This window comes from Gobio gobio (genome assembly GCF_949357685.1).
Source record: "Gobio gobio genome assembly, chromosome: 22".
NCBI classification, from domain to species: Eukaryota; Metazoa; Chordata; class Actinopteri; order Cypriniformes; family Gobionidae; genus Gobio; species Gobio gobio.
The window spans coordinates 48,153,859-48,167,363 of record NC_137118.1 but is presented as its reverse complement, the minus strand read 5'-3'; the positions used below and the strand labels follow the sequence as shown (position 1 = coordinate 48,167,363).

The 13,505-nt window shown below is 42.2% G+C and overlaps 2 protein-coding genes across 4 annotated transcripts in view; both read right to left on the bottom strand.

The window, feature by feature from the left end:
* The window catches only part of akt2l (v-akt murine thymoma viral oncogene homolog 2, like), a 52,563-nt gene extending 48,467 nt beyond the window's left edge, over positions 1 to 4,096 (bottom strand). For both annotated transcript variants that reach the window (XM_079804318.1, XM_079804320.1), the window contains exon 1: positions 1 to 4,096. This exon is cut by the window's left edge. The gene's annotated coding sequence lies outside the window, so the exon portion shown is untranslated.
* Positions 578 to 13,505, bottom strand: part of vaspa (vasodilator stimulated phosphoprotein a) — a 35,239-nt gene continuing 22,311 nt past the window's right edge. Inside the window, exons 7-15 of one of the 2 annotated variants that reach the window (XR_013815563.1) lie at positions 7,799 to 7,847; positions 7,683 to 7,716; positions 7,548 to 7,599; positions 7,194 to 7,262; positions 5,013 to 5,085; positions 4,864 to 4,921; positions 3,448 to 4,154; positions 3,266 to 3,355; positions 578 to 2,206 (exon numbers count right to left, since the gene is read on the bottom strand). Coding sequence is in view for 1 of the 2 variants with exons in the window: in XM_079804327.1 (XP_079660453.1) it covers positions 4,117 to 4,154; positions 4,864 to 4,921; positions 5,013 to 5,085; positions 7,194 to 7,262; positions 7,548 to 7,599; positions 7,683 to 7,716; positions 7,799 to 7,847 (373 nt within the window). In the remaining variant the exon portion in view is untranslated. Of the gene's footprint in view, positions 4,155 to 4,863; positions 4,922 to 5,012; positions 5,086 to 7,193; positions 7,263 to 7,547; positions 7,600 to 7,682; positions 7,717 to 7,798; positions 7,848 to 13,505 lie in introns of both variants that reach the window. The other variant, XM_079804327.1, reaches the window with a different exon arrangement.

Genomic DNA, 13,505 nt, shown 5'->3' with positions numbered 1-13,505 from the left:
TACACACTGCACCTTTAATGACATACAACATTAAAACAGATACAGTTTGTTGATCTCACACACTCAACACTTCCCTGAGACTCACATCTGTCAATCATCTCATGATATAAAACACAGGCTTTCAATCTTTCATATCAAGGCAGACATTGTGAATAAAGACCCAAATTATATGGTGAAAAATATTATAATGTATATGGAAAATATTTAGCTTCTATAACTATTTTTTATTATTTCTATTACCCTCACTTTAAAGCTGTACTATCAGATTATTTAAATAAATACATTTATCACATTTTTGTTTTTATGATTTGTGCATGTCGCTGACTCTCTCAGTGTGAACCCCTGGTTAAACACAGATCAGAGAACAGTGGATGATAAATAACCTGCAGTTACACACACACACACACACACACACACACACACACACACACACACACACACACACGTGTGTTCTGATTATTACAGATGTAAACATCACTCTTTCAGAGGCACATGATGAAGCGCTGATTAAAACTCATGCATTACATGGAATAAACAGCAGCAGATCAGACATATATTAATAGAGATGTTTACACACACACACACACACACACACACACACACACACACACACACACACACACACACACACACACACACACACACACACAGATGCAAAAAAAGAGAAGTGAAAGGCAGCAGGTGTAAAAATATGAGGGTAATTAAAGGAAGGCATCTTGTTTCCACATCTAAATATTCTTAAATCGAGCATTTACTTGAGAAGCAAAATGACATTACATTTATTTAAAAACATGATCTGCACGTCTATTAATATCAGATTAAATGATGTCTTTTTGATTGACACCAAGCAGCTGAAAATCATTTCTCCACACACACACACTCTTCAGATTTGCCCTGTCCAAACACACACACACACACACACACACACACACACACACACACACACACACACACGCGGTCAGACCTCTTGTCTACTCAGACGTATTTCCTGTATTTGGTCAAAGTGCTGAAGAAGGTGTGAAGACTGCAAGTGTGTGTGGGCCGCTTGATTCCCCGATGGGACACTTATAGTGCTGCTAACAGAGCTTTGTTATTTTCAAAACTTAGCATTTTAAATTAAACGTGTTCAGTAGCAGCTGAACGAACACAAGACACCATTTTAGGCTTGTGGTGCTTCATCAGTGATAAAAGATCACAGTCTACTCGCCTTTGCCAATAAAATGTGCAACACTGCCAGATTATAAGTCATATCGAATGTATTTGACTTCGAGTGGAGCGTTTTCCTCCACATCTCGCGATTGCAGGGCAGGTGAGTTCCCAAACATGATGCATGATGGCAGGGCCGGCCTTGACCAATTTGCTGCCCTAGGCGAGATTTTACTTGTTTTACCCCTTGTATCAAGGTTTAGCACTACATGTTTTCAGTCTTAGTTGCGGAAACACTGGTACTGTTTTATTTTTTTAATGCATAGATGTTTTTTAATTTTTATTGTTGTTGTTTTATGTGATGTCCAGTCCATTCTACCCCATCATTATGTTCATGATATTATTATTATTAATTTTTTTTAAAAGGCTGATGATAGTTAAACTATAAAAAAAAATGCACCTACGCCCCATTATAGCCTAAACACAAATAACAAGTAATTGCATCTAGCATTCATGCACAAACTATTGAGAACTAGCAAAAGTGTTTGTTTTCCAGTAGATGGCAGCAAACTTCCACTAATATGCACATTCATGTTTTCACCATGAATTCAACTGAGAAATTTAGATATTTAATGTGAAATTTACATAAAATGTTGCTATTTTAAATAAACCTGTATATAAATATCATTACTAATGTCTGCAAATACATTTTAAAATGTCCATATGTCCCCTTAAAACTGTAGAGTAAAAACATTAGGCTATCAAAAAAGTGATATTACATGCGTTTAAAAGAACAGATATGATTTTTTTTTTTTTTTTGACAAAATACACTGTCTGTGGCCACTGGAGAACCCAGAACAGCTGCTTGCATATAGTTTAAGGTAAAACTGGAATTAATTAGCGTACATTAGTATTTTACCACTATGTAATTAAATAAACTGTTCATTCATTATATCACTTTACTTCTGTCTTTACACTTCAAAAAATCCTCTTCTTATTTAATATTTTTTTCTTGTGTCCAGTCCAAACATCAAAAAATTCTTAAATCAAGATGTATTTACTAGTGCTGTCAGTTAAACGCGTTATTAACGGCGTTAACGCAAACCTATTTTAACGGCGTCAATTTTTTTATCGCGAGATTAACGTTCTTTTTGGTCTAACAAACTTTGTAGTTTTTTCACATGCTGTTGCAACAACTAGTAACGTTAGAAAAACTACAACACCACTCCGGATGTAGCTAGACCGGAAACAAAACATCAGGCACGCTGCGGCTGCCCGTTTGGGCCATTAAAAGAGTAGACGTGGATGGCAAGCGTGAGACGCCGAAATGAGAAACGTATTAAGCCATGATTTAACTCAGGGGTCTTCAACTAAAAGTTCTTGTCTTGAGCGCTGCTTTCTGCTCTGATGGTGCGTAGCCTACACACCAGACGCGAATGAAGCGTTTTGCGCGAGTGATTTAAGTCAATGCAAAGACGCAAATAGACATTCTGCGGCGCGGATTAAGCGGTGTGCATGTCGCGTCATTCGCGTCCGGTGTGAGCGCACCACCAGTCTCTTCTTCACTGCATGCTTGACCGCGCGTCTGGGTCTGAACGTAGTAACAGTGAGCATTGCAACGTTAACTGTTTCATTACGTCAAAAGGCTTCGCGGTCCGGATGGACCCCTGGTTTAACTGCACTATAGGCGGAGTCCTAGTTTACCTTGCATGTGCACTTTGTAATTTTATTTTGTATCACCCTGTTTTGATCCCTTAGAAAGGGCTGTTGAAGGGGCTGTTTGTGCAACAAAGTATTTGTTTCACCCTTTTATTGATGGGCAGTGTTACATTGTGTGAGATTATTTGCTTCAAGTGAGAATGTTGGTGTGAAATCGAACACTAAAGTATGCCAATGTTGTTTTCAATAAAACAAACATTTGAACAAAGCAAGCCGATCCACTTTTCTATGTTGATAAGAGCATTAAAATAAGAAAAAATAATGGGACAAAAAGAAATCAAGGGACATTTAGAATAAATAAAAATGTGCGATTAATTGTGATTAATTGTGAGTTAACTATGACATTAATGCGATTAATCGCGATTAAATATTTTAATCGTTTGACAGCACTAGTATTTACTAGTAAAATACATTAGATCATTTTTTTCTTGTTTTCTGGGGGGAAAAAATCAGAATGAAGTGAGTTTTAGCTTAAAACTAGCACAATTATCTGCCAAATGGGGTGAGAAAAATGATTTTATTCCTGATTGGGACAGAAACAAGAAACAAGATTTCAATCAGAAACAAGATTATTTTTCTCACCCCATTGGCAGATAATTTAGCTTGTTTTAAGCATAAACTCACTTAAGAAAAAATATTATTTTACTCTAGTAAATGCATCTTGGTTTAAGAATTTTTAGATATTTAGACTAGAAACAAGACAAAAATACTACATAAGAAGAGCATTTTTGCAGTGTTTCCCTTATCTTGCCTGCATCAGAGGGCTTCTGTTTTTAATGACCCTACAATTCGGCCATCCGTCATAAATGATCAGGAAACTTTCACTGTGTCTACACCTGGAGCGAGCGGCCAAGCACCCTAAAAAATCAAAGCAATCCTGTCTACATTAGATGCGGTGAGAGGCGACACGACACAACAAATTCCCAACGTTAAACTGATCACGTGTTATATTTCTGACGCACTTCAAGAAGCTCGGCGGGGGAGATCGATGAGGCGGACCGGGAAGATGCAGGGAACTTAGTTAAGTTTTTTTGTGCTTTATTTGGTAATATTTCAAATTAATATGAATTGTTTGGGCTGGTGTGTGCAAAACAAGATTTAATATCTGATGTCATTTGGCTTCTCAAGTAAAAGTAAAAAATTTTTGTTCAAAAATACTGAGGCAGAAGGTGATTTTTGCAGTGCATAAGAACAAAGCGTCTTGTGTCTGTGGTTTGAGCAGTCGTCTCTTCATCGGCCGATGTTCCGCCGCTACACCACACTGCTCCTCTGCAGCTCCTCCAGCAGAGCTGTGGACGAAACACAACAACCCCAGCGTCAACACAAGATCCGCACTGCATTTCCCTCAAGATCCACACTACATTTCCCTCAAGATCCACACTGCATTTCCCTCAAGATCTGCATTTCCCTCAAGATCTGCATTTCCCTCAAGATCTGCATTTCCCTCAAGATCCGCACTGCATTTCCCTCAAGATCCACACTGCATTTCCCTCAAGATCCGCACTGCATTTCCCTCAAGATCCGCACTGCATTTCCCTCAAGATCCACACTGCATTTCCCTCAAGATCTGCACTGCATTTCCCTCAAGATCCACACTGCATTTCCCTCAAGGTCCACACTGCATTTCCCTCGATCCGCACTGCATTTCCCTCAAGATCCACACTACATTTCCCTCAAGATCCACACTGCATTTCCCTCAAGATCTGCATTTCCCTCAAGATCTGCATTTCCCTCAAGATCTGCATTTCCCTCAAGATCCGCACTGCATTTCCCTCAAGATCCACACTGCATTTCCCTCAAGATCTGCACTGCATTTCCCTCAAGATCCACACTGCATTTCCCTCAAGATCTGCACTGCATTTCCCTCAAGATCCGCACTGCATTTCCCTCGATCCGCACTGCATTTCCCTCAAGATCCGCACTGCATTTCCCTCGATCTGCACTGCATTTCCCTCAAGATCCACACTGCATTTCCCTCAGGAACCCCAGAGCACTGACCGCTGATGATGTCCTCTTTGGCCTTCTGCAGCTCTTTGCGCATCTCCTCCAGGATGTCCTGTGGTCAGACACATCAGGCTTTAGTCAGTCAGTCTGTTCAAGAGAGAAACGTGTGTGTGTGTGTGTGTGTGTGTGATGGAGCTGCTGACCTGTTTGAATTTCTCCAGCTCTGAGGGGTCTCTGGGTCCGGTGTCTCCTACAGCACTGCTGCCAGACCTCGTCCTGTAAGAACCAACACACACATGGAGCTTCAGTGCTCGGGAACCCTCAGGAACACAGAGAACCCTCAGGAACACAGAGAACCCTCAGGAACACAGAGAACCCTCAGGAACACAGAGAACCCTCAGAAACGCAGAGAACCCTCAGAAACACAGAGAACCCTCAGAAACACAGAGAACCCTCAGAAACACAGAGAACCCTCAGGAACACAGAGAACCTTCAGAAATGCAGAGAACCCTCAGGAACACAGAGAACCCTCAGAAACGCAGAAAACCCTCCGAAACACAGAGAACCCTCAGGGACACAGAGAACCCTCAGGAACACAGAGAACCCTCAGAAACGCAGAGAACCCTCAGAAACACAGAGAACCCCCGGGAACACAGAGAACCCTCAGGAACACAGAGAACCATTAGGAACACAGAGAACCCTCGGGAACACAGAGAACCCCCGGGAACACAGAGAACCCCCAGAAACACAGAGAACCCTCAGGAACACAGAAAACCCTCAGGAACACAGAGAACCCCCCCCCCCCCCGGAACACAGAGAACCCTCAGGAACACAGAGAACCCCCCCGGAACACAGAGAACCCTCAGGAACACAGAGAACCCTCATAAACGCAGAGAACCCTCAGAAACGCAGAGAACGCTCAGAAACACAGAGAACCCTCAGAAACACATAGAACCCTCAGAAACACAGAGAACCCTCATAAACGCAGAGAACCCTCAGAAACACAGAGAACGCTCAGAAACACAGAGAACCCTCAGAAACACAGAGAACCCTCAGAAACACAGAGAACCATCGGGAACACAGAGAACCCTCAGGAACACAGAGAACCCTAATAAACGCAGAGAACCCTCAGAAACACAGAGAACGCTCAGAAACACAGAGAACCCTCAGAAACACAGAGAACCCTCAGAAACGCAGAGAACGCTCAGAAACACAGAGAACCCTCAGAAACACAGAGAACCATCGGGAACACAGAGAACCCTCAGAAACACAGAGAACCCTCAGAAACACAGAGAACCCTCAGGAACACAGAGAACCCTCAGGAACACAGAGAACCCTCAGAAACACAGAGAACCCTCAGGAACACAGAGGACCCTCAGGAACACAGAGAACCCTCAGGAACACAGAGAACCCTCAGGAACACAGAGGACCCTCAGGAACACAGAGAATGCTCAGAAACACAGAGAACCCTCAGAAACACAGAGAACCCTCAGAAACACAAAGAACCCTCAGAAACACAGAGAACCCTCAGAAACACAGAGAACCATCGGGAACACAGAGGACCCTCAAGAACACAGAGAAACATCAGGAACACGGAGAATCCTCAGAAACACAGAGAACCCTCAGAAACACAGAGAACCCTCAGAAACACAGAGAACGCTCAGAAACACAGAGAACCATCGGGAACACAGAGGACCCTCAGGAACACAGAGAACCATCGGGAACACAGAGAATCCTCAGAAACACAGAGAACCCTCAGAAACACAGAGAACCCTCAGAAACACAGAGAACCCTCAGAAACACAGAGAACGCTCAGAAACACAGAGAACCCTCAGAAACACAGAGAACGCTCAGAAACACAGAGAATCCTCAGAAACACAGAGAACCCTCAGAAACACAGAGAACCATCGGGAACACACAGAACCCTCAGGAACACAGAGAACCCTCAGAAACACAGAGAACCCTCAGAAACACAGAGAACCCTCAGAAACACAGAGAACCCTCAGGAACACAGAGAACCATCAGGAACACAGAGAACCCTCGGGAACACAGAGAACCCCCAGAAACACAGAGAACCCTCAGAAACACAGAGAACGCTCAGAAACACAGAGAACCCTCAGAAACACAGAGAACCCTCAGAAACACAGAGAACGCTCAGAAACACAGAGAATCCTCAGAAACACAGAGAACCCTCAGAAACACAGAGAACCATCGGGAACACACAGAACCCTCAGGAACACAGAGAACCCTCAGAAACACAGAGAACCCTCAGAAACACAGAGAACCCTCAGAAACACAGAGAACCATCAGGAACACAGAGAACCCTCGGGAACACAGAGAACCCCCAGAAACACAGAGAACCCTCAGACCGAAGCATGAAATACCTGCTCAACGGAGCCGCGGTTGCTGGAGAAACTGGGCACTTCTCTGGAGTCTTAGGCGCTGAGTTGACCCTGTTTAAAGCAGTGTGCGCTTATCGTTAACTAAATCTACTAAACTTTTCTGTTAAACTGAAATAAAATAGAAACAAACAAAAAAATAGTTTAACTTCTACGATTACTAACTGAAATAAAATTAAAACTATTTAGAAATGTTTTGTTAATTTACAAACAAAAACTAATACAAATGACAAAAGGACATAAAAAAGAACTCAAATGAAAACTGATTGTCAATGATCAGACACACACACAGAACACACACACACACACACACACACACAGAAGACGACGCGACTTTACCGTGAAATGGACGCCGGTTTCTCCCACGGCTTCTTCACCACGTCTGCTTTATCTGAACGAGAAACATGAGGCACGTTTGAGGTCGAGAACCGCTCAGGGTAAACAGGAAGTGAGATGATGAAGTGATTTTCTCACCTGCAGATTTGGAGTCGCTGCTCACAGAATCCGCCTGCAAACAGAAAGAGCCACAGAGATCAGCGACACACACAGAGCTCGATAAAACACACACACACACACACACACACACTTACGCTGCTCGCATCATCCTTCTTCACGGCTGGAGTGTCTGCAACCTTTCTCCTGAAACACACAGAGATGAAGATCATCAAATGATGGATGTGAGGCAGGGCTGAAGCGGAACGCAGCGCACACACACAGATAACAAACACAGTGAAGACACACACAGATAACAAACACAGTGAAGACACACACAGATAACAAACACAGTGAAGACACACACAGATAACAAACACAGTGAAGACACACACAGATAACAAACACAGTGAAGACACACACAGCTAACAAACACAGTGAAGACACACACAGATAACAAACACAGTGAAGACACACACCGCTAACAAACACAGTGAAGACACACACAGATAACAAACACAGTGAAGACACACACAGATAACAAACACAGTGAAGACACACACAGATAACAAACACAGTGAAGACACACACAGATAACAAACACAGTGAAGACACACACAGATAACAAACACAGTGAAGACACACACAGATAACAAACACAGTGAAGACACACACATCTAACAAACACAGTGAAGAGAAGACACACACATCTAACAAACACAGTGAAGAGAAGACACACACAGCTAACAAACACAGTGAAGACACACACAGATAACAAACACAGTGAAGACACACACAGATAACAAACACAGTGAAGACACACACAGATAACAAACACAGTGAAGACACACACATCTAACAAACACAGTGAAGAGAAGACACACACAGCTAACAAACACAGTGAAGACACACACATCTAACAAACACAGTGAAGAGAAGACACACACAGCTAACAAACACAGTGAAGACACACACAGATAACAAACACAGTGAAGACACACACAGATAACAAACACAGTGAAGACACACACAGATAACAAACACAGTGAAGACACACACCGCTAACAAACACAGTGAAGACACACACAGCTAACAAACACAGTGAAGACACACACAGATAACAAACACAGTGAAGACACACACAGATAACAAACACAGTGAAGACACACACAGATAACAAACACAGTGAAGACACACACAGATAACAAACACAGTGAAGACACACACCGCTAACAAACACAGTGAAGACACACACAGATAACAAACACAGTGAAGACACACACATCTAACAAACACAGTGAAGAGAAGACACACACAGCTAACAAACACAGTGAAGACACACACATCTAACAAACACAGTGAAGAGAAGACACACACAGCTAACAAACACAGTGAAGACACACACAGATAACAAACACAGTGAAGACACACACAGATAACAAACACAGTGAAGACACACACAGATAACAAACACAGTGAAGACACACACCGCTAACAAACACAGTGAAGACACACACAGCTAACAAACACAGTGAAGACACACACAGATAACAAACACAGTGAAGACACACACAGATAACAAACACAGTGAAGACACACACAGATAACAAACACAGTGAAGACACACACAGATAACAAACACAGTGAAGACACACACAGATAACAAACACAGTGAAGACACACACAGCTAACAAACACAGTGAAGACACACACAGCTAACAAACACAGTGAAGACACACACAGATAACAAACACAGTGAAGACACACACAGATAACAAACACAGTGAAGACACACCGCTAACAAACACAGTGAAGACACACACAGCTAACAAACACAGTGAAGACACACACCGCTAACAAACACAGTGAAGACACACACCGCTAACAAACACAGTGAAGACACACACAGATAACAAACACAGTGAAGACACACACAGCTAACAAACACAGTGAAGACACACACAGATAACAAACACAGTGAAGACACACAGCTAACAAACACAGTGAAGACACACACAGCTAACAAACACAGAGAAGACACACACAGATAACAAACACAGTGAAGACACACACAGCTAACAAACACAGAGAAGACACACACAGATAACAAACACAGTGAAGACACACACAGCTAACAAACACAGTGAAGACACACAGCTAACAAACACAGCGAAGACACACACAGATAACAAACACAGAGAAGACACACACAGCTAACAAACACAGTGAAGACACACACAGCTAACAAACACAGAGAAGACACACACAGATAACAAACACAGTGAAGACACACACAGCTAACAAACACAGAGAAGACACACACAGATAACAAACACAGCGAAGACACACAGATAACAAACACAGTGAAGACACACACAGATAACAAACACAGTGAAGACACACACAGATAACAAACACAGTCAAGACACACACAGCTAACAAACACAGAGAAGACACACACAGATAACAAACACAGCGAAGACACACACAGATAACAAACACAGTGAAGACACACACAGCTAACAAACACAGTGAAGACACACACAGCTAACAAACACAGTGAAGACACACACAGCTAACAAACACAGAGAAGACACACACAGATAACAAACACAGTGAAGACACACACAGCTAACAAACACAGAGAAGACACACACAGATAACAAACACAGCGAAGACACACACAGCGAAGACACACACAGCTAACAAACACAGTGAAGACACACACAGCGAAGACACACACAGCTAACAAACACAGTGAAGACACACACAGCTAACAAACACAGTGAAGACACACACAGCTAACAAACACAGAGAAGACACACACAGCTAACAAACACAGTGAAGACACACACAGATAACAAACACAGTGAAGACACACACAGATAACAAACACAGTGAAGACACACACAGATAACAAACACAGTGAAGACACACACAGCTAACAAACACAGTGAAGACACACACAGCTAACAAACACAGTGAAGACACACACAGATAACAAACACAGTGAAGACACACACAGATAACAAACACAGTGAAGACACACCGCTAACAAACACAGTGAAGACACACACAGCTAACAAACACAGTGAAGACACACACCGCTAACAAACACAGTGAAGACACACACCGCTAACAAACACAGTGAAGACACACACAGATAACAAACACAGTGAAGACACACACAGATAACAAACACAGAGAAGACACACACAGCTAACAAACACAGTGAAGACACACACAGATAACAAACACAGTGAAGACACACAGCTAACAAACACAGTGAAGACACACACAGCTAACAAACACAGAGAAGACACACACAGATAACAAACACAGTGAAGACACACACAGCTAACAAACACAGAGAAGACACACACAGATAACAAACACAGCGAAGACACACACAGATAACAAACACAGAGAAGACACACACAGCTAACAAACACAGTGAAGACACACACAGCTAACAAACACAGAGAAGACACACACAGATAACAAACACAGTGAAGACACACACAGCTAACAAACACAGAGAAGACACACACAGATAACAAACACAGCGAAGACACACAGATAACAAACACAGTGAAGACACACACAGATAACAAACACAGTGAAGACACACACAGATAACAAACACAGTCAAGACACACACAGCTAACAAACACAGTGAAGACACACACAGATAACAAACACAGTGAAGACACACACAGATAACAAACACAGTGAAGACACACACAGATAACAAACACAGTGAAGACACACACAGATAACAAACACAGTGAAGACACACACATCTAACAAACACAGTGAAGAGAAGACACACACATCTAACAAACACAGTGAAGAGAAGACACACACAGCTAACAAACACAGTGAAGACACACACAGATAACAAACACAGTGAAGACACACACAGATAACAAACACAGTGAAGACACACACAGATAACAAACACAGTGAAGACACACACATCTAACAAACACAGTGAAGAGAAGACACACACAGCTAACAAACACAGTGAAGACACACACATCTAACAAACACAGTGAAGAGAAGACACACACAGCTAACAAACACAGTGAAGACACACACAGATAACAAACACAGTGAAGACACACACAGATAACAAACACAGTGAAGACACACACAGATAACAAACACAGTGAAGACACACACCGCTAACAAACACAGTGAAGACACACACAGCTAACAAACACAGTGAAGACACACACAGATAACAAACACAGTGAAGACACACACAGATAACAAACACAGTGAAGACACACACAGATAACAAACACAGTGAAGACACACACAGATAACAAACACAGTGAAGACACACACCGCTAACAAACACAGTGAAGACACACACAGATAACAAACACAGTGAAGACACACACATCTAACAAACACAGTGAAGAGAAGACACACACAGCTAACAAACACAGTGAAGACACACACATCTAACAAACACAGTGAAGAGAAGACACACACAGCTAACAAACACAGTGAAGACACACACAGATAACAAACACAGTGAAGACACACACAGATAACAAACACAGTGAAGACACACACAGATAACAAACACAGTGAAGACACACACCGCTAACAAACACAGTGAAGACACACACAGCTAACAAACACAGTGAAGACACACACAGATAACAAACACAGTGAAGACACACACAGATAACAAACACAGTGAAGACACACACAGATAACAAACACAGTGAAGACACACACAGATAACAAACACAGTGAAGACACACACAGATAACAAACACAGTGAAGACACACACAGCTAACAAACACAGTGAAGACACACACAGCTAACAAACACAGTGAAGACACACACAGATAACAAACACAGTGAAGACACACACAGATAACAAACACAGTGAAGACACACCGCTAACAAACACAGTGAAGACACACACAGCTAACAAACACAGTGAAGACACACACCGCTAACAAACACAGTGAAGACACACACCGCTAACAAACACAGTGAAGACACACACAGATAACAAACACAGTGAAGACACACACAGCTAACAAACACAGTGAAGACACACACAGATAACAAACACAGTGAAGACACACAGCTAACAAACACAGTGAAGACACACACAGCTAACAAACACAGAGAAGACACACACAGATAACAAACACAGTGAAGACACACACAGCTAACAAACACAGAGAAGACACACACAGATAACAAACACAGTGAAGACACACACAGCTAACAAACACAGTGAAGACACACAGCTAACAAACACAGCGAAGACACACACAGATAACAAACACAGAGAAGACACACACAGCTAACAAACACAGTGAAGACACACACAGCTAACAAACACAGAGAAGACACACACAGATAACAAACACAGTGAAGACACACACAGCTAACAAACACAGAGAAGACACACACAGATAACAAACACAGCGAAGACACACAGATAACAAACACAGTGAAGACACACACAGATAACAAACACAGTGAAGACACACACAGATAACAAACACAGTCAAGACACACACAGCTAACAAACACAGAGAAGACACACACAGATAACAAACACAGCGAAGACACACACAGATAACAAACACAGTGAAGACACACACAGCTAACAAACACAGTGAAGACACACACAGCTAACAAACACAGTGAAGACACACACAGCTAACAAACACAGAGAAGACACACACAGATAACAAACACAGTGAAGACACACACAGCTAACAAACACAGAGAAGACACACACAGATAACAAACACAGCGAAGACACACACAGCGAAGACACACACAGCTAACAAACACAGTGAAGACACACACAGCGAAGACAC